This window comes from Nomascus leucogenys, chromosome 19 (assembly GCF_006542625.1).
Source record: "Nomascus leucogenys isolate Asia chromosome 19, Asia_NLE_v1, whole genome shotgun sequence".
Lineage (NCBI taxonomy): Eukaryota > Metazoa > Chordata > Mammalia > Primates > Hylobatidae > Nomascus > Nomascus leucogenys.
Window position 1 is genome coordinate 38,134,739 of NC_044399.1, and position 27,258 is coordinate 38,161,996.

General features: G+C 51.9%; 2 protein-coding genes across 6 annotated transcripts in view; one reads left to right on the plus strand and one right to left on the minus strand.

The window, feature by feature from the left end:
• Window positions 1-22,698, minus strand: part of SARM1 (sterile alpha and TIR motif containing 1) — a 35,493-nt gene extending 12,795 nt beyond the window's left edge. For 3 of the 5 annotated variants that reach the window (XM_030799689.1, XM_030799693.1, XM_030799691.1), the window contains exons 1-7: window positions 21,863-22,362; window positions 11,975-12,593; window positions 9,222-9,449; window positions 8,876-8,967; window positions 8,532-8,767; window positions 5,503-5,605; window positions 5,240-5,429 (exon numbers count right to left, since the gene is read on the minus strand). In XM_030799689.1, the coding sequence (XP_030655549.1) occupies window positions 5,240-5,429; window positions 5,503-5,605; window positions 8,532-8,767; window positions 8,876-8,967; window positions 9,222-9,449; window positions 11,975-12,593; window positions 21,863-22,332 (1,938 nt within the window). In that variant the 5' untranslated portion in view covers window positions 22,333-22,362. Of the gene's footprint in view, window positions 1-5,239; window positions 5,430-5,502; window positions 5,606-8,531; window positions 8,768-8,875; window positions 8,968-9,221; window positions 9,450-11,974; window positions 12,594-21,862 lie in introns of all 5 variants that reach the window. The other 2 variants (XM_030799690.1, XM_030799692.1) reach the window with 2 other exon arrangements.
• On the plus strand, window positions 20,276-27,011 carry VTN (vitronectin). The gene is made up of 9 exons (XM_030799694.1): window positions 20,276-21,353; window positions 24,017-24,147; window positions 24,240-24,359; window positions 24,435-24,779; window positions 24,858-24,997; window positions 25,256-25,412; window positions 25,612-25,764; window positions 26,224-26,568; window positions 26,806-27,011. Exons 2-9 carry the CDS (start codon window positions 24,084-24,086, stop codon window positions 26,916-26,918), a joined length of 1,437 nt encoding a protein of 478 aa, XP_030655554.1. The 5' UTR covers window positions 20,276-21,353; window positions 24,017-24,083; the 3' UTR covers window positions 26,919-27,011.
• Window positions 27,012-27,258: the final 247 nt, after the last annotated feature.

The window sequence follows — 27,258 nt, forward strand, 5'->3', positions numbered from 1 at the left end:
ATAATGCCCATTCATTTTTCTGATCTGAGCTCAATCAACTCTTACACAGGGCAGTTGTCTCCCACTGCCCTGACCAAGTCAGTTCCCCTATTGTAGGCTCTGCAGAACATATTATAGTTGCAAATTTTAATTAATTAATGGGTAAATTACTCAGTATTTGTCTTCTCTGCCAGACATGAGGGATCATATCTATTTTTCACTGACCTTACATCTCAGCATCTTTCACAAAGCCCTTATAGTTAGCCCTTGCTAAATATTTAATGGATGGATGAATGAATGAATGAGAAAACATAGCACAGCAGTTAGGGCTGCACTCTGGAATCATCAAATCAGGGTTCGCATTGAGTCTCTGATACAGGCTCTACGACCTGAGGCAAAAATAATAGGTTCTCAAAGTCTCTGTTTTCTCTTTTCTTTCTTTCTTTTTTTTTTTTGGCGGGGGGCAGGGGAACAGGATCTCACTTTTTGCCCAGGCTGGAGGGCAGTGGCACCATCAAGGCTCACTGCAGCCTCAACCTCCTGGGCTCAAGCCATCCTCCCACCTCAGCCTCCCAAGTAGCTGGGACCACAGGCATGTGCCACCATGTCCGGCTAATTTTTTGTATTTTTTAGTAGAGATGGGGTTTCACCATGTTGCCCAGGCTGGTCTCAAACTCCTGGCCTCAAGTGATCCTCCCACCTTAGCATCCCAAAGTGTTGGGATCACAGGCCTGCACTACCATACCCGTTCCTTTGTTTTCTAATATATAATGGACTAATGATAGTCCCTATCATCAAGATTGTTCCATGGAATAAGCACAACATTCCATGGCAAGTAATTAGAACAGCGCTTAGCATACAGTGTATGCTTAATACGTAATAGGTGTTATTATTTCCTCTTCTGTAAAGTGGGGATAATAAAACCTACCTCAAAGCGTTATTCTGAGGAATTATTTGCTATTAATCGGGTTCCATAAGTGCTTATTGAATGTTTTTCTTCCTCTCAAAAGGGAACCAAAGGGATTTTACTTTCTTGAGTGCAGTTCACTTGTGGTTTTCCATATTGATTACCCACTAATGTGGCTTCAGGGAAAGGAGTTTTAGAACCAGAGGCAATTAGCACCAGAAACAACCAAAGAGGGATGACTGCGCCTCTGGGGCGGGTCCAAGACAAAGGCTCCTCCCACCTCTTTGCCATCTGCTGGGACGACAAGGGGTGCCAAGCATTCTTGGGAAGTGGAGCCTTTCTGGGGACAGAACATGCGTAACTTCGTCCTTGACTGGCTTCCTGGGGAGCCGCTCCATTTTACAGATGGAGAGAAAAAAGCCCAGAGAGGAAGGGATTTCGTCCTAAGCCACACATACGCCCCGCCCACGAGGGGCCCGTCCTCTGACGCAAGCCTCGAGAGTCCAAGTCCAGGCTGTTTCAGCCAAGCCCTGCTGCCTCTCTGCTGAGCATTGGAATGAATCCTGACCCTGCAGCAGTTTATCTGGAAATCTTTAGATATTTGTTTCATCCAGAACTACACAAAACCAAAGACAGTACAAATTGTTCATCGCACAGATTCAGAGGCTGGCCAAGAAAGGGAAAAGGGCGGCCGGGTGCGGTGACTCATGCCTGTAATCCCGGCACTTTGGGAGGCCAAGGCGGGCGGATCACGAGGTCAGGAAATCGAGACCATCTTGGCCAAGATGGTGAAACCCCGTCTCTGCTAAAAAATATATATATATAAATTAGCCGGACATGGTGGCGTGTGCCTGTAGTCCCAGCTACTCAGGAGGCTGAGGCAGGGGAATCACTTGAACCTGGGAGGCGGAGGTTGCAGTGAGCTGACCGAGATCTCACCACTGTACTCCAGCCTGGTGATAGAGCAAGACTGCATCTCAAAATAATAATAATAATAATAATAATAATAATAATACATAAAAGAAAGGGATAATAGTTTGTTCAGGATCACCTAGTTGGTTGAGAACGAAAACAATTAGAGTCAAGTCCTCTGGCTGGGCACAGTGGCTCATGCCTCTAATCTCAGAACTCTGGGAGGCTGAGACAGGCACTGAACTCCAGGCTTGAGCTCAGGAGTTCGAGACCAGCCTGGGTGACATAGCAAAACCCTACTGGAAGAAAAAAAAAATGGAGTCAAGTCCTCTAAGCTGTTAAATCTACTAGATATGTATGGCTCTCCCAGGCATGGCATCTCAGCTTCATCAGTATCACTTGTCTGCTTAATCATTGATTCAATTGTTCTATAAACTCCTCTACAGCCTCTCTCTTTTTTTTTTTTTTTTTTGGTGCAATCGCATAGAGCCTCCTTTGTACCGTGCATGGTTTTAGGCACCAGGGACACAAATGAATGAGGCAAGGTCTGAAGTCTCATGGAGCTCACAGACACTCTTGTCTTTCTCTCAAAAGGCTGCCTGCCACCTGCTGTAGGTTATCAGCCATGTTCTTCCTGGATGCTCACCTGGCCCAGTGCCCCTCCCCAAACCAGGCCTAGTACTCAGCCTCTCCTGCCTCTGGGACTTGACTCCACACTCCATGTGGACTGCATTCCGGTGTCAGAGCCTTCATCCTAAAGCCCACTGCCCCGGCATCTTCTCCTTCATGGGCTCCTTGATTTCCAGTGCTTTAAGCACAGGTCTTCTCCTGCCTTTAGACACTCCTTTACCTGGTATCCATAGTTTTTATCCAGCCAGTGGCGTGCTGGTAACTTTATAATAACTAGCTATTCATGGGGGAAGAAAACCCAACCAGCCAATCAACCAAACAAACAAAACTTTGATTTGTAGTGGTTGCCAATTTCCTTGGTGTATACTCCCACCATGGCTGATGTCAAGCTACCAACATGACATCACTGGATGTGGAGTTGTGAAGAGATACAGACAATCATCTCTGGTGTCAACTGAATCCAGTGCTACCCCATCACCTCCCCTCACACCCCCTCAGATCTGTGCCATAGAATGCAGTGTGGATCTTGGGAAAGTGATGAGCTTTGGAGTCAGATAGATGGAATTTGAAGCCTAGCTTTTCTGACTTCTACACTAGTAGTGCAGCCAGGGGAAAATTATTCTACTTTTCCGAGCCTCAGTTTCTTCATCTGTGATATGGAGAAAGCAGTACCTAAGATGTATGTGGGCTTTCAGCACTGTTCTCCTCCCTACCTTTATTCCTTTGCTCATGCTGTTACCATGGCCTGGCATGCCTTCTCTTCCACTTACCCAGACTTTTTTTTTTTTGAGACGGAGTCTCGCTCTGTCGCCCAGGCTGGAGTGCAGTGGTGCAATCTCGGCTCACTGCAAGCTCCGCCTCCCGGGTTCACGCCATTCTCCTGCCTCAGCCTCTCCGAGTAGCTGGGACTACAGGTGCCTGCCACCACGCCCGGCTAATTTTTTTTGTATTTTTAGTAGAGACGGGGTTTCACCATGGTCTTGATCTCCTGACCTTGTGATCTGCCCGCCTCGGCCTCCCAAAGTGCTGGGATTACAAGCGTGAGCCACCGTGCCCGGCCAAAATAAAAATATTTTAACCCCAAATATATTTCCCTGCCATATCTTGAAATTGCTCCGCAAGTTTGTCTCTTGTGGGAAAAAGCCACATTCTATAGAGAATCCCCTTCCCCCCCATTTTTTTCTTTTTCTTTCTAGACTCAGGAGATAATCAACAAAGAGCCAGGCACCCTTTTAAGTCTGATAAGAAACATTTTATAACCTACTCCCTCTGAAGTCTGCCCTCAGAACTTCCTCTGCACAGTAAAACTTGGTCTCCACAACCCTTTATCTTAACCTAAACATTTCCTTTCTATTGATCCCAGGTCTTCAGATAAACTCAACTAATTATCAACCAGAAAAATTTAAAATTTACCTATAGCCTGGAAGCCCCTGCTTTGAGCTGTCCTGCCTTTCTGAACCAAACCAATGTACATCTTAAATGTACTGATTGATGTCTCGTGTCTCCCAAAAATGTATAAAACCAGACTGTGCCCTGACCACTTTGGGCGCGTGTTCTCAGGGTCTCCTGAGGGCTGTGTCACAGGCCATGGTCGTTCATAGAGTTTGACTCTTTTTGTTGACACCTTGATGCTCTCTCCCTTCTCCAAATCCCCGTGGCAAGCAAGAGGTTTGCTTACCTGGCTCAGCATTTACACCAACTTGTATGCGATCTAGTCATTTTGAGACAGGGTCCCACTCTGTTGCCCAAGCTGGAGTGCAGTGGTGTGATCTCCGCCTTCTGGGCCCAAGCGATTCCCCTGCCTCAGTCTCCTGAATAGCTGGGATTACAGGTGTGTGCCACCATGCCCGGCTAATTTTTGTAATTTTTAGTAGAGACAAGGTTTCACCATGTTGCCCAGGCTAGTCTTGAACTCCTGACCTCAAGTGATCCTCCTGCCTCAGCCTCCCAAAGTGCTGGGATTACAGGTGTGAACCACTGTGCCCGGCCCCGTGGGCATATTCTTGTCTCTGAGTTGACTGCTTGTCTCATCCTGTCTCTCAGATGACTACTGCATCCCTCAGCCCCAACTCCAATTCCTACTGACCGATTAATGATTAATAACCTGAAGATGCAATATGGATCTATCCATCCATGCATTCTGTTAGTATTCAATAAGTTCCTACAACGTGTCAGGCACTGAAAATACAATGATGAATTAAACAGATATAGTAGTTATAATAATTATATTAATAATAATAATTGCTACCATTATTGAGCAGTTACTATGTGCCAGCCATTCTGCTAAGCACTTCACAAATTTTAGCTTTTTTAATCCTTATAACAATGTTCTAGGGAGTTAGATACTATTATTATACCCTCTTTCCAGTAATAAATACGAAGCTTATTGGGGTTAAGTAACTTGCCCGAGGCCAGAGCCAGGATTCAAACTCTCAGTTTTGAGCTCTCAACAACTATTCCATTCTGCCTGTCGCTATGCTCTCCTGTCTCTCATGGAAGTTATTTTTCAAAGCATTTTTATCTCTCTCTGATCCTCACAACAGTTCTACAAGGTGAGTGGAACAGGTAAGTTACCCCATTGTGCAGATAAGAAAACTGAGGCTCAGAGAGCCAAAGCCTAGTCTCTTGTCCCTTGTGGTTTGCTAAAGTCCTACTACAGTCAGAGCTGTGGTTCCTGACTTCCAGCTGGGCCAAGGAGGTGCTTCAGGGCTAAGTGTGCTGCGATGTGCAGACAAGAAGGAATAGAAGACGACCCTATCTTCTGGACCACGGGCCAATGCTGGGACTGCAGAGGCATAGACGGGCACCTACCTTATGCACCCAATCCTTGCAGTCATGGTCTTGCATGCACTTGTCCAGTGCTCCAGGTGACAGCACCAGCACAAAGTTGCGGGCACCCATGACACTCTGGATGAGTTTGTCCTCAAACTTGCCTGCTTCCAGCTTCTCCACATCAATGAAGACACTGAAGCCATGCAGCTGCAGGTGCACCTTCAGGAGGCTGCAAGTAGGTCTTGTGTCAGTGCCACAGCCTTGTCCCCATGCCCCGCCGCTGCCTGCCCGCCCCTCCTCACCTGGCCAGCTGGGAACCTGAGTTCCGGCGGTAGCTGATGAAGACATCTGGAGTGTCCCCACTGGGTTTGCCACCAGTACAGGGCAGCGGGGAGTGTAGCATTTCTGAAGTGGGCAATAGGCAGCATGGTGAGGGTGGCCCCTCCGCATCACTCACTGTCAGGTATATCATCCCTTGTGGACTTAGTCCCCAGTCCACCCAGCCCTCTCAGCCCAGCCTGGGAAGGGTGGCCTGCCCCAAAAAGGAGAAATGGGGCCTACAGAAGGAAGGTCATGTTATTGTTGGGTTCCTCTTAGGAGGCAGGCACTGTGTTCTAGGGACATTGATATGCATGCACTTCCAGCCCTGACCTCTCTCTGGACCTGCACAGCCAGCTGCCCACAATCACTCCAAATTCAACACACCCCGAATCTCCCCCTCATTCCTTCTTCCCTATTTCCCACCAAAGCCAGACACCTGGGTATCAGCCTCAACTCCTGCCTCCCATTTAATTTATTCAACAAATACTTCCTAAGCGCTTGCTGTGTGCCAGGACTATCTTCAGTCCTTGAGATTCAGCAGTGAGTAAAACAGACAGCACTCTGCTCCTCTGGAGCCATGCTCAGTGCCAAGCGCCAGGCACCGCATTCTGAGGATTCTACCCACTAAATATCCCGGACTCCAGCCTCCGGGCCCTTCCCTGGCTCAGGTTTCCAATGCCAGCCTCCTCAATGGCCTCCCCAAACCCAGCTAGGATTGCCCAGTCTAGGCCGGGCGCGGTGGCCCACACCTGTAATCCCAGCACTTCGGGGGGCCAAGGTGGGTGGATTACTTGAGGCCAGGAGTTCGAGACCAGCCTGGCCAATATGGTGAAACCCCGTCTTCACAAAAAATACAAAAAATTATCCAGGCATGGTGGCACATGTCTGTAATCCAGCTACTTGGGAGGCCGAGGCACAAGAATCACTTGAACCCAGGAGGCAGAGGTTGCAGTGAGCCAAGAATGCACCACCGCACTCTAGCCTGGGTGACAGAGTGAGACGCTGTCTAAAAAAAAAAAAAGAAAAAAGAAAAGAAAAGAAAATAATTGCCCAGTGTAGTCCATATGCCACAGCTACCAGAACATCTTTCTAAAACCCAAATCTGAGCATGTCACTCCTCCCACTTAAAAACTATGCATAGCTCCCTACTCACTATACAAACTATTTTTTGTAAGCTATTTTTGCCCTAAGATTTTCCTGTTGTTTAAAAATGAAATCCTGCACCAGGTGCGGTGGCCCATGCCCACAATCTCAACACTTTGGGAGGCTAAGTTGGGAGGATTGCTTGAGGCCAGGAGTTTGAGAACAGCCTGGGCAACACGGTGAAACCCTGTCTCTACAAAAAATACAAAAATTAGTTGGGTGTGGTGTTGCGCACCTGTGGTCCCAGCTACTTGGGAGGTGAGGTGGGAGAATCACTTGAGCCCGGGAGACTGAGGCTTCAGTGGGTTGTGACTGCGCCACTGCACTCCAGCCTGGGTGAGGGAATGAGACCTTGTCTCAAATTAATTAATTAAAATAAAAATGAAATCTTGAAGTTTTAATGGGAGCTGCAATGTAAAAATAATAAAAGCCAACCTGCTTTGGTTGAAGCATTAGAATGCAGCCAAAGCTCGGTCCCTTGTGTCTTGTGGGTGCTTAGTCTGTAATTGCTGAATGAAAGGATAAAATGAAAAGAATTCATCTTCTTATAATATTTAGACATAACCCTCATAGACAACATTTGTTTGTTTATGAAGCAGAAAGACAAGGGCTCAAGTCCCAGTTTTGCCATCTAATGACTTTTATGACCGTGGGAAATGTATTTGAATTCTTTAAATGTTAGTTTCATTATCTTTAAAAGGAACACCCATGATGGAAATATTCTATGTCTTTAATGATGATGGTGGGGGTGGGGGTGGGGGTCACACAGATGTCTTTCAGAACTCCTCAAACTGATACTTTTTTTCTTTTTTGAGATAGGGTCTCACTCCTGCTGCCCAGGCTGGATGGAGTGTAGTGACCTGATCACAGTTCACTGCAGCCTTAACTTCCTGGGCTCAGGTGATCCTCCCACCTCAGCCTCCCAAGTAGCTGGGACTATAGGTATGCGCCACCATACCCAGCTAATTTTTTGTATTTTTTTGTGCTTTTAGTAGACACGGGCTTTCACCATGTTGCCCAGGTTGGTCTCAAACTCCTGGACTTGAGTGATCCGCCTGCCTTGGCCTCCCAAAGTCCTAGAATTACGGGCATGAGCCACGGTGCCCGGCCCTGAAACTGGACACTTACTCCTCTTTTTATTCTTTCAAGAGTTCTTTAAGGCTGATTTTAAAAACTGAACACTCATTGCATAGCATCAATGTAGAGATTGATGGGATAGTATCTTAAAAACCAAACAGAGTACCTTGTAATTGACAATAAAGATTAGCTAAGTAGTAAATTAGTAAGTTAAAATAAATTAGTAAATAAGGAGGGTGGCTACAGGCCTAGAATTCACTCTAAACCACCTCTAGACCCAAATTTTGTAAGCTGTTGACCAATAGGATAACACACACACGCACACCCTTCCCGCCTACACCCCACTGCATGGACTCTCCATCGGCCGCTGCCTCTGCCTGGGCTGCCCTTCCTGTTGCTACCCCTCCCCGCCAGTGCATCTCTCAAGATATGGTCAGGCATCCTGTCTTCTCTGAAATCTAGACCTGGGTGGATGGGGTGGGCTGAGCTTCCTCTGTGCTCCCACTGGAGTCCACCTGGGTAGCTTCCTGCCGGGGCCACCTGCCTGTTTAATACCCTCCTTCCTCCCACAGCCTACCCACCTCAGACTGGGAACTTCTTGAGGCAAAGTGCAACGTATTCATCTTTGCATCCTCAGAGCCCAGTGTGACCCACGTTTGTGATCAATCAATCCACGGTGAGGCTGGAAGGCTCCGCCCCGTGTCTCCCCTCACCCTTCCGGGGCCGCGGCCGCGGCCGGGGCTGGGGCTGGGGCTGGGGCTGGGGCGGGGTCCCGGGCGGGCGGGCTGACCTCTGGCCGCCGTGAGGATGCGGGCGCGGTGCACGCCCAGGTGGATGCCGCAGTCTTCCAGCAGCTGCTGGTCAGACACGCGGTGCAGCAGGGAGCGGTCCAGGCCGCAGCTGACCAGGCCGTAGGTGTACTGGCGGAAGCGCGGGTCCAGGCTGCCCAGCCAGTCGGCCAGGTTGCTGCGATCGCACGTAGAATAGTTGGCGAAGGTCTTGAGCTCCGTGAGCTCCCTAAAGAACCTGCACCCCACGGAGGAGAAGACGCTGAGGTCCAGACTCGGACGGGCTGCGGGCGAGGGGGCGTTTATTTAGACCTAGCTGGGGTCCGGAGGGCAGGAGGCTCCGTACCTCTTGCGGGTGATGCCCGATTTCATGCCCAGGTCGGTCTGGAGTTCCTCCTCCGTGAGCCGCAGAAGCAGGTCGCCATCCACCTGCTGCTCCTGGGGGAGGAATCGGGTGTCAGGAAGGGCTCTGCTACTCCGCCCTCGGACCTCGAGCACAAGATGCAAGGGAAGGAACTGGAGATGGCGTGGAGGAGGCGGATGGGACCTAGATCAGAGCCGAGTGACCGCAACGGTGGCTGCGTACAGGCTTCCCGCCCCCAAAAGCCACCCCGGCGCCACGGGAGTGCGAGGCCGGGAGGGAAGGCAGTCCCTGTGCACAGGGCGCCCGCTCTGACTCGGGGGAGGCGTACCCCCCGCGACTCTACCCGGAAGTTCTCGCAGTACTTGGAGAAACCGATCTGCTGCAGCCACGTCTGGACCTCGGCCTCCTTCCAGCTGGGCACGGAGGGCAGGATGGGCCGTGGCACCTCCTCGCCCAGCAGGCGCAGCGCGCGCTTGGCCAGCGCCGACTTAGTGCCATTGGTGGAGTAGGAAACCAGGCGTTTCAGGCTCTGGATGGCGCCGATGTCGCTGAACACCTAGGGAGGGAGTGAGGGGAGGGCTGTAGGTTCCACCACCTCTCCAGGTGCCCCCACACGTGCCCAGTCCCTCTCCTTGTCTCTTCTCACAACTCAAATTTCCTCCATCTGCCCTGGCCCCGCCTTCAGCCACTAAGTCATGGGCCCTGCGGATTCCCCCTCCTGAAGTTCTCTCAATTCTTGACCAGGTCCTGACTCGGATGGGTTGGGGGCAGAGGGGCCTATCCTTCCTTTATATCCCTTCTACAGCATCCACCGGCCCTGGAATAAAGTTGAGCTCTCAGCATAGCGCCAGGCAGGGCACAGTGCAGCTGCCCATCACTCCCAGTTCACCTCGCCTTCCACTAACACTTCACACACACACACACGCACACATTCCAAGGCTTTCACACCTTTGGGTCTTGGCCCACTATGTTTCCAAACCCTTAGTTCTTCCAGTCTGCTCATGGGAATCCTCCCACTCCACGGAAACCCTACTCATCCACCAGAATCCAAATTGATTGGCACCGCCTTCATGCAGCCTGCTGTGATTCCCCCACATCCTGGCCCACACCTCCAACGAGGACTTATACCACACTCTGAATGCCACTGTCACTGCTTGACAATGCAACTTCCACTGGAGTATAATCTGAGGACATGTCTTAGTCACTACTGGAAACCTGCATCTGGCACTATGAAGGACAGAGTTGGACTCGAGATGTCTTTGTTGAACTACACTCACTTGGCCTCAATGGGAAACAGGTGACAGGCTGGTGATCATGGTTGCGGCCCAGATCCAATCCTTGGGGTCTTCACTCCCTACTTCCTTTAAGACCCTTTTCCCTAAGCAGAATGACCTGCCTTGTAGAGCAAGTCCTCCCTGACCCAGCTCTGGAGTGCAGAGAGAAGAATCAGAAGTTCCTAGAACACTGAATGTTGAAAGAGGCCCCAGAGACCCGCCTAACATAGCAGCCTCCTTTTTCTTTTTCTTTTTTGAGATGGAGCCTCACTTTGTAGCCCAGGCTGGAGTGCAGTGGTGCGATTCTGGCTCACTGTAACCTCTGCCTCCCAGGTTCTTGTGATTCTTCTGCCTCAGCCTCCTGAGTAGCTGGGATTACAGGCACCTGCCACCATGCCCAGCTGATTTTTGTATTTTTAGTAGAGACAGAGTTTCACCATGTTGTCCAGGCTGGTCTTGAACTCCTGACCTCAAGTGATCCACCTGCCTCGGCCTCCCAAAGTGCTGGGATTACAGGCATTAACCACCTCACCCAGCCAGCAGTCTCTTTTTGATCTGTAGGGACACACACGATGGGTGAAAATCATCTGTAAGACACACTCCTTTGAGCACCCCCAGATGACAGCTGGGTTACAGACAAGGTGGGCCATGGGGTATGCACCACATCTCTGTGCACCAGCTATCACCAACCTCCAAGTATCCACAGAAAAATGCAAAGAAGAGAGAGTGACATTGTAGGGAGAATCTTCAACCTGTAATATCTTAAAAACAAAGCCCAGCTGGGCGATGTGGTGCGTGCTTGTAGTCCCAGCTACTTGGGAGGCTGAGGCAGAGAGGATCGCTTGGAGCCTGAGAGTTTGATGCCAGCCTAGGCAATATAGTAGAACTCTGTTTCCAAAAAGTACAATCCACAAACTTGTGGTGCTAAAACTATCCCACACCCAGGGTAAGAACTGCTGCTGTGGTCCAATTCATTGAATTTCCCAGAGGATAAAAATGAGGCCCAGATAGAGGCCTAGAGAGGGGAAGCCAGGTGCTCAAGGTCACACAGCAAGTTAAAGCAGTGGGCAAAGGTCATTGGTGGATTAGACCCTGGACATGAGGACCCCTTGGGACTCTGATGTGGGTTATCTGGCTGACACACTGATGTCCTGTCCCAAGCCCCAGGCCTCTGTCTCTAACAGCCATCTTGACTTCAGACTCAAAAGTCTACACTACCCACTGAAGCTCCCCAGCTGGGCATCTCTCAGGCATCTCAAACTCCATATGTCCTGCAGAAGTCACTTTCTTCCCCTTCCCCACTTCCACTTGTCTCTCACCCAGTTCACCTTATTCATTGCCTACATTCAGGGCCAGGAGTCATCCTTAGCTCCTCTCTCTCCTTCTCCCAGCCACCAAGTGCTAACTCCATCTCTTAAACATCCCTTGAATCTGCTCTCTGCCACTGGCATCCCTGTCTCCCCCTTCCCCCAATGCCCACCCCTACAAGTCATAGTTTTTTATTGGGTTGCCTTGCCTCCATCCTCACCCTTGCCAAGCCCCATTCCACACAGCAGCTAGGATGATCTTTGTAAAACACAAGTGTCCCCTTGCTTAAAAGCTTCTTAGTGTCTTCCTCTTGCCCCCCAAACCAAGTCCAAACTTCGGGTCTTGCCTTCAAGGCCAAAATGATTGGCCCCCTCCTCCTTTGTCTTGCTTCACCTAATTCTGATGTGTATTTCAAGACCCGGTTGAATGTGACTTCCTCTGGGAAACCTTCCCAAAGGCTCTCTAACCCCTGATCCACCCAACCCACATCTGCACCCACCTTGGTCTTGCCTTGCAGGCTTTTGATGGCAGCCTCGGCGCAGAGGTAGAAAGCTCCGATGCACTGCGCCTCCAAGCGGTTAGAGTCGAGCAGCGGTACGAGGCGCTGCAGGTCGTCGGGCCCGCGGCCCTGGCTTGTGTCGCTAGCGTCCACCAGACAGCGGGCGAAGCGGCCAGGGTCCAGTGAGGCCACAAGCGGCTCCACGAGCGCCAGCGTGCCCGAGCGCTCCACCTCGCGCTCCACCTCCTTGTTAGTCGCCAACACCGCTACTGCGAGGCAGGCGTGCAGCCGAAGCAGCTCGTCCTCCTTGGAGAAGGCGAGCGGGAAGAGCCACTCGGCTGCGCGCTTCTCCACCATGCGCCGCTGCACCGCCTGGCCCCCGTGCAGCGCGCAGTTGCCCAGCGCCAGCGCGCAGTGGCGCAGCAGCGCGGGGTCAGTGCGGCGACACCAATACAGCACCGCGTCCAGGCCGCCGGCCGCCACCAGCCTCTGGCACGTCTCCTCCGAGTGCTTGAACATGTGCTCCAAGATGCCTGCCACGCTTCGCGCCAGCTCAACGGGTTCGCGCTCCTTCGCCAGGTTCAGGATCACGCCCAGCCCAATGCGCGCCACGCGGTCTCTGCCCAGTGAAAGTGGAAGGAGACGGTGGAATTGCCGCAGCTTGGGGAGCTTGGCTTGCCCGTTTGGGGCCTGGTCACTAACCCTTTCTGGGCGTCACCGGCCTCATATAGGGGAGAGCATTCCCCTCCCTGCTCCCCACCCTCACCTGCTCCCCTGGGAGGACCCCACTTCTCGGATTCTAAGGGTGCTCCATTCTGGCCGCAGCCATTCTCCCCCTTCCTCCTCCCCTTGAGAGGCAGTATGTGTGGTGGCTAAGAGCTTCAGCTCAGGAGCTGATCCCCCTGGGTCCTGGTTTCTTCTCAGCCCGTTTTCTAACTGGGATAAAGGAGACCTTTGGGCAGCTTCCTTTATCTCTCTACCTTGCTTTCCTTATCTCATAAATAGAAAATAGAAATACCTGCCTCATAGGATTATTATCAGGACTAATGAGATAAGCTTTTTTTTTTTTCTTTGAGACGGAGTCTCGCTCTGTCACCCAGGCTGGAGTGCAGTGGCGCGATCTCAGATCACTGAAAGCTCCGCCTCCTGGGTTCACGCCATTCTCTTGCCTCAGCCTCCCAAGTAGTTGGGACTACAGGCGCCCGCCACATGCCCGGCTAATTTTTTGTATTTTTAGTAGAGACAGGGTTTCACTGTGTTAGCCAGGATGGTCTTGATCTCCTGACCTCGTGATCCGCCCACCTCGGCCTCCCAAAGTGCTGGGATTACAGGCGTGAGCCACTGCGCCCAGCCGAGATAAGCCTTATAGAGTGCTTGGCACAATGCCTGGCACATGGTAAAAACTCAACAAATATTAACTTGTCCTAATTTGAAGTGTCACTTGAAGCACAGCACTCTTACCCTTGCCTTTTCCTCACTCCGTGGCCCATGACTGGGGCACATCTATTCATTCATTCAACTGATGTTTCCTGAGGACCTCCCCTGTGCCAGGCACTGCACTAGGGGCTGAGGTTTAACTGAGACTGGCCGGAGCTTATCCTCAGGGCGATGGCGGAAGACATAGATAAGAAAACAACGAGCGAACCAGATCGTAGTGATAGGGCCTTGGCGCTAGCAAAACAGGATGATGTAATGGAGTGTGCCGAGAGGAGGGGTATGTGGGAAGAGGTGACATCTAAGAGCTTAATGTGAAGAAATCCCTGTGTGCAAATATCTGGGAGGAGCATAACAGGCAGAGAGAGGAGCAAGGATGAAGGCCTGAGGGCAGAGGAGCTGACGTGTTTGAGGAATAGAAAGAATGCCAGAGGTATTGCAATGTCTAAAACCAAAAAGGGAAAATATAAGACCAGGCTGGGCAAGGTGGCTCATGCCTGTAGAATGCTTGGCACAATGCCTGGCACATGAAGGCCAAGGTGGGAGGTTCACTTGAGACCATCCTGGACAACAAAGTGAGACCCTGTGTCAAAAGAAAAAAAAAAGAGAGACGGAAAAAAAAGGAAAAGAAAAAAAATCAGTGAGGGGTTTATATGTAGAATATATCAGCAAATATTCAAATAAAGAAGAAAAAGGCAATAAATTCAAAAGAAAATGGGCAAAGGACATAAACAGGCAATTGACAAGAGGAAATCCAAAATTTGAACAACCAGATAAAGAGATGCTCTAACTCATTAGTAATCAGAGAAACGAAAATTAAAACAATAGCTATTGCTACCTGAAATGTTCTTCAACAAAATCCTCTTCATGGTTCGTCATTCCAGTGTCTGCTCAAATGTTACTTCCTTCCAATCACCCAATCTAAAGGCTTTTCCCCATCACTTTCTAACTCATTACCTTATTTTATTGTCTTCAGGGCATTTAATATCTGATATTATATTAATAGTCTACTTGTTTGTTAGTTCCATAGACCAGAAACCTTATCTGTCATTTTTTTTCTTAAAATGATCTAGGCCAGGCGCGGTGGCTCACGCCTGTAATCCCAGCACTTTGGTAGGCCGAGGCAGGCGGATCACAAAGTCAGGAGATTGAGACCATCTTGGCTAACATCGTGAAACCCTGTCCCTACTAAAAATACAAAAAATTAGCTGGGTGTGGTGGCGGGTGCCTGTAGTCCCAGCTACTCAGGAGGCTGAGGCAGGAGAATTGCGTGAGCCCAGGAGGCGGAGCTTGCAGTGAGCCGAGATGGCGCCACTGCACTCCAGCCTGGGTGACAGAGCGAGATTCCATCTCAAAAAAAAAAAAAAAAAAAAAAAAAAAAAAGATCTAAATGGAGAAAATTACCCTTTCCTAGAGTTTCTTTTTTTTTTTTTTTTTTTGAGACGGAGTCTCGCTCTGTCACTCAGGCTGGAGTGCAGTGACGCGATCTCGGCTCACTGCAAGCTCCGCCTCCCGGGTTCCCGCCATTCTCCTGCCTCAGCCTCTCCGAGTAGCTGGGACTACAGGTGCCCGCCACCACACCCGGCTAATTTTTTTGTATTTTTAGTAGAGACGGGGTTTCACCGTGGTCTCGATCTCCTGACCTCGTGATCCGCCCGCCTCGGCCTCTCAAAGTGCTGGGATTACAAGCGTGAGCCACCGCGCCCGGCCCACCCTTTCCTAGAGTTTCTTCACCTAAATCATTTTATTTTATTTCAAAGGCCATTCCCACTCTCCTTTGTCCCTGACCACTCTCCACACACATACCTTGAATAAAATGTTCACTGGCAGAAAACAAACAGAAAACCAGCTACCACATTACACCTGTTAGATGGGCAAAATCAGAAGCTGAACAATACAGGCAACCTCTCCCAAAGAGATTGTCATATAGATAGACAAGAGCACTTAGACAAGGATGTTCACTGCAGTGTCATTTGTAGTGTGAGGAAGCTGGAGGCAATCAGTATCAAGCTTGGGAAGAGTCAGGTGACATGGGCAGGTGCCTACTCTGTAGGATTTGGGGGGAGGTCCAAGTGACTGAGCAGGTGATAACACAGCAACATGAACCTGGACGACATAGCCTGGGCAACGTAGCAAAACCCTGTCTCTACAAAATCAAAAAATTAGCCATGTATGGTGGCACAGGCCTGTAGTCCCAGCTACCTGAGAGGCTGAGGCAGGATGATAGTTTGAGCCCAGTAGGTTGAGGCTACGGCGAGTCGTGATTGGGCCACTGCACTCCAGCCTGAGCATCAGAGCAAGATCCTGTCTCAAAACAAACAAACAAACAAACAAACAAAAAAACCAACAAAACCCAACACTGAGTGGGAAAAAGTAAGAAATAGAATGTGCTATGTGACACAGCACTATTTATATACATTAAAAATACATGCACACAAAACCAAGAATAAGGATTTAAAGATTTTAGCAGAACACCGATAGAAAGATACACATTAGATATATTGAGTGGTTCCCTATGGAGTTAGGGCAAGAGAATAGTGTGGGCATTAGTCAGGAGGAGAAGGAGAGATTGCACTTCAGGCACAGGTGTATGCAAAGAGTTGGAGGTGTTGGAGAGCTGGTGCGCTTGGGGAGCTGCCCACACTTCCATGGCTGAGGCAGAAGATTCAAGGGGAGAGTGTGAAAAGAGATCGGACCTGGGGGCCTTTTGAGGCACCTCAAGGCATTTGTATTTTATCTTGATGTCAAAGAGAAGCCACTGAAAACTACCAGGGAGGGGAGTGGCCTGGCCATATTTGGGTTTTAGAAAAGTCACTCTGGCTGTGGTGGAGAGGACAGATCCAACAGAGAGAACTTGGAGGCCCGCTGAGCAGGTGGGAGAGTTGCCACATCCTGGGAGAGGTTCAGGCTTCCTGCCTTACTGACCTCCACAAATGATGTCTTCCACAGATGGCCGGGTGCGGTGCCTTATGCCTGTAATCCCAGCACTTTGAGAGGCTGAGGCAGGAGGATCACTTGAGGTCAGGAGTTCGAGACCAGCCTGGCCAACATGGTGAAACCCCGTCTCTACTAAAATTACAAAAATTAGCCAGGTGTAGTGGTGTGCGCTTGTAATCCCAGCTACTCAGGAGGCTGAGGCAGGAGAATCACTTGAACCCAGGAGGCAGAGGTTGCAGTGAGCCGAGGTTATACCACTGCTCTCCAGCCTGGGTGACATAGTGAGACTCCGTCTAAAAAAAAAAAAAGGTGATGTCCTCCACAGGTGACATTATTGCCAAAGAGGTAGAGGCCCAGCCAGCAGTGGAGTCCTTGCCCAAAGGGCACCACAGTGACCATAGTGCATGTGATTTTGTGTCCACTGCAGAACCTAGCTGAGTCTGGAACATGCCATAAGCTCACAGCTCACTGCAGCCTTGGCCACCTAGGTTAAATTCATCCTCCCAACTCAGCCACCTGAGTAGCTGGGACTACAGGCATGTACCACCATGTCTGGTTAATTTTTTCGTTTTGTTTTGTTTTACTTTGTAGAGCCAGGATCCCATTATATTGCCAGGCTGGTCTCAAACTCCTGGGCTCAAGCAATCATCCCACTTCGGCCTCCCAAAGCGCTGGGAATACAGGCGTGAACCACCTCGCCTGGCCCAGTTATTCCTTTTACCAATGAGAAAACCAAAACTCAGAGAGGTTACATGACATGCCCAGAGTCACACAGCTTCTGAGAGGCACAGCTGAGATTTGAACCCAGATCTGCCTGTCTCGAGTTCAAGATCCTTCACCTTCACTTTGCGTTTCTAGACATCTGACTACATAAATGCCTAGAATATAAGAGCCAGGATGTGCTTAAGAAATATCTAATGTGGCCAGGCATGGTATCTCACGCCTGTAATCCCAACACTTTGGGAGGCCGAGGTGGGCAGATCACTTGAGGTCAGGAGTTCGAGATCAGCCTGGCCAACATGGTGAAACTCCATCTCTATTAAAAATGCAAAAACTAACTGGGCGTGGTAGCAGGTGCCTGTAATCCCAGCTACTCAGGAGGCTGAGGCATGAGAATCACTTGAGCCTGGGAGGCAGAGGTTGCAGTGAGCCAAGATCGTGCCACTGCACTCCAGCCTGGGCGATAGAGGGAGAATCCATCGCAAAAAATGAAAAATAAAATAAAGTAAGAAAATTATGTAATCTGGCTGAATGCAGTGGCTCATGTCTGTAATTCCAGTACTTTGGGAGGCCAAGGCAGTAGGATTGCTTGAGTCCAGGAGTTTGAGACCAGCCTGGGCAACACAGAAAGACCCCGTCTCTACAAAAAACAAAAACAAAAAAAAGAAAGAAAGAAATTATCTAATCCAACACCCTCATTTTCTTTTTCTTTTCTTTCTTTTTTTTTTGACAGGATCTCACTCTGTCACCCAGGCTGGAGTGCAGTGGCACAATCTCAGCTCGCTGCAACCTCCACCTCCTGGGTGCAACTGATTCTTATGTCTGAGCCTCCCAAGTAGCTGGGATTACAGGCATGTACCACCACGCCTGGTTCATTTTTATTTTTATTTTTTTGGATTTTTAGTAGAGACAGAGTTTTACCATGTTGGCCAGGTGGTCTCGAACTCCTAACCTCAAACGATTCGCCTGCCTTGGCTTCCCAAAGTGCTGAGATTACAGGCGTGAGCCACCGCGCCTGGCCAGCCAACACTCTCATTTTCAGAGGACTTACCTGAGGCCCAGTGAAGGGAAGGACTTGCTCAGGAACATATCAATTCAGAGCCAGGACTTTATTTTGAGTCTCCTGATGCCCCAGCCCTCACTTTTCCCTACGCACCTGGCACCTTTACAGAGTGGAACTGTGCTGCACTCTTGTGATAACTACTCACCCAGCTCCCAGTTCTTCTGTGGTCTGAGAGGCTGTGGGTCTGGTGAAATGGGCACATATTTTAGAATTACACAGGTCTGGATTCAAATCCCAGCTCCAAAGGAGGGGAAGATTGTATATATATTGCAAACATGTCTATATAATATACATGCAAATGCCTGTATATGCAGAGACTCTCTCTAGAAGGATATACAAGAAACTTGTTATAGTGGTTTATCTCCAGAGAGGGGGTCTGGTTGAGAAGAACTTTAAAAAATTTTTAAATTTAATTTTAAAGAATTGAGACAGGGCTCTCACTATGCTGCTCAGGCTGGTCTCAATCAAACTCCTGGGATCAAGTAATCCTTCTGCCTCAGCCTCCTAAAGTTCTGAGATTACAGGCATGAGCCACCACGCCTGGCTGAGGATAACTTTTAACTGTATACCTTTTGTGTGCTTTTCCACTTTTTTGAATTTATGTGCAATGGCTTTCGTGATTTTTTTTTTTTTTTTTTTTTTTAGATGGAGTCTCGCTCTTGCCCAGGCTGGAGTGCAGTGGCACGATCTCGGCTCACTGCAACCTCCACCTCCCTGGTTCAAGCAATTCCCCTGCCTCAGCCTCCGGAGTAGCTGGGAATACAGGCGCACGTCATCACGCCCAGCTAATTTTTTTGTATTTTTAGTAGAGACGGGGTTTCACCATGTTGGCCAGAGTGGTCTCGAACTCCTGACCTCAGGCAATCTGCCCGCCTAGGCCTCCCAAAGTGCTGGGATTACAGGCATGAGACACTGCTCCTGGCCGCCTTTCTGTGATTTTAAAAACCTGTCTCCTCCATTTATTCATTGAATATTTCTGGGAAAGCCATTTAACTACTCTGAGGATAGCTTCATTAAGATCCCCTGAAGGGGGTGGCCTGCGAATATAGAGGGCTAGCAGTCATACATGGCCCTCACTGGGTGTTGTGGGGCCAGATTTGAAGAGCCATATTCTGTTGGACTTCTGGTGGTTGGAAGTCAGGAAAACTGTGACCTAGGCTCCTTGGCAACGGGTGCAATAGCATCCTGAGAAGAAGAAAGCAAGAGGGAAGTGGCAAAAAGGGGTAGGCACACTGATGGAATAAGGTTTTTTTTTGTTTTTTTGCTTTTTTTTTGACAAGGTCTGGCTCTGTCGCTGAGGCTGGAAAGCAGTGGCATGATCTCAGCTCATTGTGACCTCCGCCTTCTGGGCTGAAGCCATCCTCCCACCTCAGCCTCCTGAGTAGCTGGGACTGCAGGTGCATGCCATCACGCCTGGCTAATCTGTGTATTTTTTGTAGAGATGGGTTTTCGCCATGTTGCCCAGGCTGGTCTTGAACTCCTGGTCTCAAGTGATCCACCCACCTCAGCTTCCCAAAGTGCTGGGATTATAGGCATGAGCCACCATGCTTGCCCAGAAGAGCCTTCTTTGAGATGAGGCAGTGGGGGCTTGGTTGGTGAAGGAGAAAAAAGTTTCATAAACAAATTCGCAGTGTGTCACTCCCCTTCTCTTCTTTCCAGCCCCATTCTCATGCAGCCTACAAGGGGTGCAGGGACCCTCCCCTTCTTTTTTCTTTTGAGATGGAGTCTCACTCTGTTGCCAAGGCTGGAGTGCAGTGGCGCGATCTCAGCTCACTGCAGCCTCTGCCTGCCGACTTCCAGCAATTCTCCTGCCTCAGCCTCCAGAGTAGCTGGGGTTACAGGCGCACACCACGCACCACCACCATGCCTGGCTAATTTTTGTGTTTCACTTGACCTCAGGTGATCTGCCTGCCTTGGCCTCCCAAAGTGCTAGGATTACAGACAGTGCCTTTTTTTTTTTTTTCTTTTTGAGACGAGTCTTGCTCTGTCACCCAGCATGGGGTGAAGTGCAATGGCACAATCTCGGCTCCCTGCAACCTCCGCCTCCCGGGTTCTATGCGATTCTTCTGCCTCAGTCTCCCCAGTAGCTGGGATTACAGTTGCCCGCCACCATGCCCAGCTAATTTTTGTATTTTTTTAGTAGAGACAGGGTTTCACCATGTTGGTCAGGCTGGTCTCGAACTCCTGACCTCAGATGATCCACCCGCCTGGGCCTCCCATAGTGCTGGGATTACAGGCGTGAGCCATGGGCCTGGCAGGGACCCTGCCTTGGAAGTATTGTGATAGCAACCACGCACGTTGTGCTCTGTCCTTGGTCCTGAAGAGATCAGCGTAATGTTTCTTGGGACCAGGGACACTGGTTAGTGACTCTTCTCTCGGTAACTCTGAACCAGGTGAGAATTGTCATTTTTAACCTTGAGGTATAGCAGTACTGTTTGCATCTTGCAGCCCTCCTCTCCTGTGTGAGTGCTGGCTGTACTCACTCTCCAGGGATTGTAGTTATAGCTACCCGACTCCACATAGCAAGCCTGCAGGGCACACCTACCAGCCTTGACCCCACCACACCCAGTGAGCACATATTTTGTTTGCTACCCCCTCCAAATTCATGGCCTATCCCCATCATGGCAATGGATGTCAGATGGGAGGTTAATGGCTTGCCAAATAAGCAGAACCCTATCTTGGTCTCCCAACCTAAATTGCTTAATACATGCATTTTTGAGAGTTGTATCTTTCCACCAATCACAAGGTAATTTCTTTCTTTTTGAAAATGGCAAGGAAAACACCCCCAACCCACTCTCTTCACACTTGTGAGAGCTGCATGAGCTGAAAGTGACTCTTCCCAAAACTCTTCTAAGCTTGAGAAGCTGGAGACTTCAGCATGAGACTGGGGTGTGACAGCTTGGTCTGCTCTGGCATCAGAAGGGAGGGAAAGTGAGTCCTTGGAGGTCTTCATACTCCAGGAGAGCTCCCAAGAGACATGCAAGAGTGGCAACCAGGCCTCTGTTTGACCCTGTTGCGGCATCTTGGTGCTAAGTGGGGTGAAGGGAGAGAACACACACTCTGCCTGGTCCCCGCCGGGCTCTGCAACCCGTGTCCTCTTCCCCCACCCATGCCTCCCAGCAAACTGTTTCCCATCAGCAGCTGCAGAATGAGGTCATGTCTGGCCTGTTACAAGAACCAGAATGAAGGATGGAGCAGAAGTTGGATTGGGGCGGCAAGAAGGGAGTAAGCAGCCTCAGGCCAGCACGCCTTACAGCCTGGGGAGGAGGGAAAGGAGAGGTCTCCCTCCCTCTTTTCTGAGCATTGTGTTTCCCTTCTTCTCCCATTGGGAGGGGGATGGGATGATGGCGAGAGAAGGTGTCATAGAAGGGAACCTAAGCCGGTGGGAAGGAGAGCTGTGGGCTTGGGGGGCGGGGGAGAGGGAGAATTGGCAACAGGATGCCATCTCCATCCATAGAGCCAGGGACGGACTCCTGTCCTGTAACTCCATTCCTCACCCCACTAGCCCTGGGAGCAAATCTTAGTTCACTGTGACCCACTGAGCAAGTCACTAAACTTTCCCAAGCCTCAGTTTCCTTATCTGTGAAACAGACAGGCTGATCCCTAACAGAGATGTAGTGTAGGCAGGCAGAGAGGTGAGGGAGGCAAAGGCACGGCGCGAGGCACACAGGAACGCAGGCGCTTGACTGTCCATACCACGCGGCGCTCTCCCAACCCCGGCCTGGCGCGCTCACCGGTTCTCAGCCACCAGGATCTGCTCCAGCAGGCGCGCGGCCTGCACACGCGTCTCCAACTCCGGCGCCTGCAGCAGCCGCAACAGCAGGTCGAGGCCGCCGTCCAGGCGGATGGCGTCGCACAGACCCTGGGCTACCTCGCGGCCCACGGCCGGCAGCAGCCAGGCCTCCTCCACCAGTTGGAAGACCTCGGCCAGACCGGCGCCCACGGACCGCGCGCCGCCCGCCTGCTTCAGCGCGGACAAGGCCTGCTGCAGCTCCGGCAGCGCGCGCTCCAGGGCGTCCTGCACCTCGGTGCCTGCCCCCGGCGACACTTCGCGGGGCCCGCGGCCGCCCGCAGCCCACCATGGGCCCGTGCCACCGCCCCCATCCGGCCCAGGCACCGCCAGCCGCTCGGCGCCCGGCCGTGGGCCCGACATGGCGAAGAAGCGACACAGCTTGTAGGCGGAGAGGAGCAGCGTCAGGACCATGGGCGCGGGGCCGCGGGGGACATCCCCGGCCTGGAGGCTGGGGCTGCGAGGAGAGACCCCGGTTTTGGGAAAAGAGGGACCCGAGAGGGGTCGGGGAAAGAAGATGGAGGGGGAGGAACGGAGAGAAGGGTACCAGGCAAGGGTGCCGGTCAGAAGTTTGGGGGAGGAGTGTCGGCAGGATCGGGGGAGCGGTTGGCAAAGGTGATGCAGGCCCAGATGCAAGGAGTGGGCGAAAGGAGAGAGCGAGGAGGCGAGGGATGGCTCCGGACGCCGGAGGGTAGAGGAGGCGGCGGCTGGAACAAAGCGTGGCCTGGGCAGGGGCTCGGCTGAGCTGGGAGATGCTCGGCAGCAGCCACGCCCCGGAGCCACAGCGGTCCCGGGGCCGACGCCCCGCCTCTGGGTCGCGCGGGGCTCCTCCAGCCTCCTGCGCAGCCCCACCCCCAAGCCGTCCCCAGCCACGCCCACGCCCCTGGCCAGCGTTCCCTAGCCCCTCAGTCAGTCGCAGCCGCCTCCCCCTGCGCTGGACTTGGAGGAAGGGGGTGGAGAATGAGAGGACGGTCTCCGTTCTCCGCCCCGCCTCCCCGCCCCGCGTGATACCTGTACGTGGGAGCAACACCGCTGGGTGCCCCCTCCCTACTAAGTGGTTAAAACAATCATCATAACTCTTAAGGCCCTTTTATGGCTGTTTCTCAGCGAAACCTTACAACATGCCTATGGGGTGGGAATTGATGTTCCATTCCACAGCTGACTCCACTGAAGCCCATGAGGAAGAGATTGGGCAAAATCACAGTCCCCTCTGATTATAGAACAGAAAAAGTCAGCTAAAATCTCAGGATCACTTTTTTCAGGTGATGGGAGGATTTCAGAAGTTCTGTGGGCACCTGAAATTGGGCACAAAATCAGGTGTTTCATGCCAGTGGGCATTTTCCAGGTAAAGGGATCATATTTCTCTTGAGAGTCTAAAAGTGTGTTGAACAAGCCCACTCTTTACAGATGGGGAGACTGAGGCTGGGGACAGGGAGTGGCCTGCTCAGAAAAGACTCAGAAATTAAATCCAGTCCGGTGGGTTGATATTTACCCAAATTTCCAGCCTGGGGAGATTGATGCACCCAAGAGAAGAACCCAGAAATGAAACTTTGTTCTTTTATGCTAAAAAATAAAATTCCCCAGAGTGCTTACAATCTCTCCTACCACTCCCTTTTTCCTGCTCTAAATAAATAATGGCGAATGAGCACCCAGCCAGGGATATGTCTGATCAAACAATCATGGATCAATAGCCATGTTTGGAGAATGAATTTGTGGCTGCTCCAGCTACTGGGCATTTTGTCTGTTCCAGTTCATGTAATCTCCCAACACCCCATGAGGCAAGGCTTTGTTAATCCTATTTTACTGAAAAGAACTAAGACTCAGAGAGATAAAGCTGTTGCCCAATGAGCCTTCTTTCTGTCCTCCAGACCCACGGTGCTAATTCCCCTTCCGATGACCTAACGATTCTGAGCTTGGCAAAGGTCTTATCTCTCAGCTCTCCCAGGTCCAGTGTTCCAGGAATGTGACCTTTGCTGCAGCAGCTGCTGGAGGGGGCAGAGGGGATGGGCTGGAGGTTGAGCAAACAGAGCAGCAGAAAAGGCAGTTCCTCTTCTCCAGTCCCCTCCCTCCCTGTCTCTGCCTCTCCCCCCTTCCTCAGGCATCAGAGTGGAGACTTCAGGGAGATCAGAGCCCAGCTTGCCAGGCACTGAGCTAGAAGCCCTGCCATGGCACCCCTGAGACCCCTTCTCATACTGGCCCTGCTGGCATGGGTTGCTCTGGCTGACCAAGGTACAGGGGGGTGTTGGTGGCCATCTGGTCAATGTAGGGAGGGCGAGGGTGGTCTGGGCTTGGTGGCACCGACTGACACCCCTTTCTCATAGAGTCATGCAAGGGCCGCTGCACTGAGGGCTTCAACGCCAACAAGAAGTGCCAGTGTGACGAGCTCTGCTCTTACTACCAGAGCTGCTGCACAGACTATGTGGCCGAGTGCAAGCCCCAAGGTGTGTTCAGAGCCCAGGTGGGTGGGCTGGGGTGCCCCCTGCAGCTGGAGACTCACTACCATCCACTCTCTGCAGTGACTCGGGGGGATGTGTTCACTATGCCGGAGGATGAGTACGCGGTCTATGACGATGGTGAGGAGAAAAACAATGCCACCGTCCACGAACAGCTGGGGGGCCCCTCCCTGACCTCTGACCTCCAGGCCCAGCCCGAAGGGAATCCTGAGCAGGCACCTGTTCTGAACCCTGAGGAAGAGGCCCCTGCGCCTGAGGTGGGCACCTCTAAGCCTGAGTGGATGGACCCAAAGCCTGGGACCCTTCATCCAGGGAGCGCTCAGCCCGCAGCAGAGGAGGAGCTGTGCAGTGGGAAGCCCTTCGACGCCTTCACCGACCTCAAGAACGGTTCCCTCTTTGCCTTCCGAGGTGAATCCAGGACAGGTATTGGGGATGGGGGTCTGCCCCAGGAGCGTGCCCGCTCTCACACCGCCTCTTCCACTCTAGGGCAGTACTGCTACGAACTGGATGAAAAGGCAGTGAGGCCTGGGTACCCCAAGCTTATCCAAGATGTCTGGGGCATCGAGGGCCCCATCGATGCTGCCTTCACCCGCATCAACTGTCAGGGGAAGACCTACCTCTTCAAGGTGCCAGGGGCTGTGGGCCAGGGTAGAAAGCATCTAGGGAGGGTTTGAGAGCTATGCTCCCAGGGACAGGGTGGACAGGGAGGCTGGACCCGGGGCCCTGCAGGACCTGGTGGGGGCTCTGTGAGCACAGGGCAGCCCCAAGACTCCAGGTCCTGGGCAGTGAACCTGGACCTGGGAATGGCTGCCTTAGGGCAAGGGACTCTGCCTCTGTGCCCAGCCAGCAGCCTCCATAACCCTTTTCACTTTCCCCCCTCTTAGGGTAGTCAGTACTGGCGCTTTGAGGATGGTATCCTGGACCCTGATTACCCCCGAAATATCTCTGATGGCTTCGATGGCATCCCAGACAACGTGGATGCAGCCTTGGCCCTCCCTGCCCACAGCTACAGTGGCCGGGAGCGGGTCTACTTCTTCAAGGGTACTCAGGGGGTGGGTGGGAGACTGAGCAGGCAGTGGAGCAGTCTTGGATTCCTTTCACACTTCACTGGGGACAGGCCTCAGCATGTGCCCATCCCCGACCCCCACCTCATGCTGGGAGATCCTAACTTCAACAGCCTCTGGGATCTCCAGTCTCGCCCTGGCCCAGCCCTCCTAATGCCCACCACCCCACTCCTCAGGGAAACAGTACTGGGAGTACCAGTTCCAGCACCAGCCCAGTCAGGAGGAGTGTGAAGGCAGCTCCCTGTCGGCTGTGTTTGAACACTTTGCCATCATGCAGCGGGACAGCTGGGAGGACATCTTCGAGCTTCTCTTCTGGGGCAGAACCTCTGGTATGGAGAGAGGGCAAGTCTTGCTTCTCCCTCAAAAGGGCTGAAACCCCTTGGTATTGGCAGAGCCAGGCTGGCTGCAGGGGGCTGTGGTTGTGGAGCTATCGATCAAAGTCTGTTTGCTCAGGCCAGACTTTGCTTTTGTTGACCTTTTGGGGGAAGCTCGACTCTACCTGGACCCCACACCTTGGACTTTGCCTAGCACAGCCGAGAGCACAGCCAGCAGAGGGAGGGGCTATGGCTGAGGAGTTTAGGCGTCCCGGGGGGGTGGGGTCGAGACACCAGTGATATGGTGGAGGGAGCACAGGGGGAAGGGAATTGGACTGAGAGTCAAAGGCCTGGCTCTGCCATTCGCTACTGTGTGTCTTTGGGCAAGGTGCAGCAGATGAACTCTAATGGCCCTACTGGAGGGGGCAAGATTCGGACCCCCAAGACCTCTCATTCACCCCTTCCCTGCCACAGCCGGTACCAGACAGCCCCAGTTCATTAGCCGGGACTGGCACGGTGTGCCAGGGCAAGTGGATGCAGCCATGGCTGGCCACATCTACATCTCAGGCATGGCACCCCGCCCCTCCTTGGCCAAGAAGCAAAAGTTTAGGCGTCGCAACCGCAAAGGCTACCGTTCACACCGAGGCCACAGCCGTGGCCGCGACCAGAATTCCCGCCGGCCATCCCGCGCCACGTGGCTGTCCTTGTTCTCCAGTGAGGAGAGCAACTTGGGAGCCAACAACTATGATGACTACAGGATGGACTGGCTTGTGCCTGCCACCTGTGAACCCATCCAGAGTGTCTTCTTCTTCTCTGGAGGTAGGAGCCCCTGCCACCCCTGAAGCTGGTCTAGCTTGGGTTTTCCTTGCTGTCCCTGGTGCACAAGGGCTGAACACAGCCTGCAGGTAGTGACCACAGAAAGCCAGGCCAGAAGTCCTTAGCTGCATCATGGATGTTCACTCTCCCTTCTGGGACAGACTCTAGACTTTCTTCTCAAGGGAAGAGTGGGCAGGGCCAGGCTGGGCCTCACGCATCCTCTGCTTTCCTCTCTTCCAGACAAGTACTACCGAGTCAACCTTCGCACACGGCGAGTGGACACTGTGGACCCTCCCTACCCACGCTCCATCGCTCAATACTGGCTGGGCTGCCCAGCTCCTGGCCATCTGTAGGAGTCAGAGCCCCCATGGCTGGGCCCTCTGTAGCTCCCTCCTCCAATCTCCTTCCCCCAGCCCAATAAAGGTCCCTTAGCCCTGAGTTTAAAACTATTGTCCTGACTGGGGTGGACACATTCCTGCCTGGGTAAAGGAGAGGAAGCTAGACTGTCAGAATGGGTTGGTGAGGGGGACAGAGAAGGGCCTCGCCGTGTCCAACCCATGTTGGGCTCAGGACCTCTGTGAACCGAAGTTTGGGGCTGGGGAAGGCCTCCTGAGAGCTACCCTTCCTCGTGAGCTAAGCAGCCCCCAGCAACCCCCCAGCAGCTAAGCAGGCACTTGAACCCCTCTGATGATG

Coding starts and splice junctions, on each gene's coding strand:
- VTN (XM_030799694.1), top strand. CDS start 24,084: ATGGCACCCCTGAGACCCCTTCTCATACTGGCCCTGCTGGCATGGGTT. Junction 25,765..26,223: donor CTTCTGGGGCAGAACCTCTG/GTATGGAGAGAG, acceptor TCCCTGCCACAG/CCGGTACCAGACAGCCCCAG. Junction 26,569..26,805: donor TGTCTTCTTCTTCTCTGGAG/GTAGGAGCCCCT, acceptor CCTCTCTTCCAG/ACAAGTACTACCGAGTCAAC.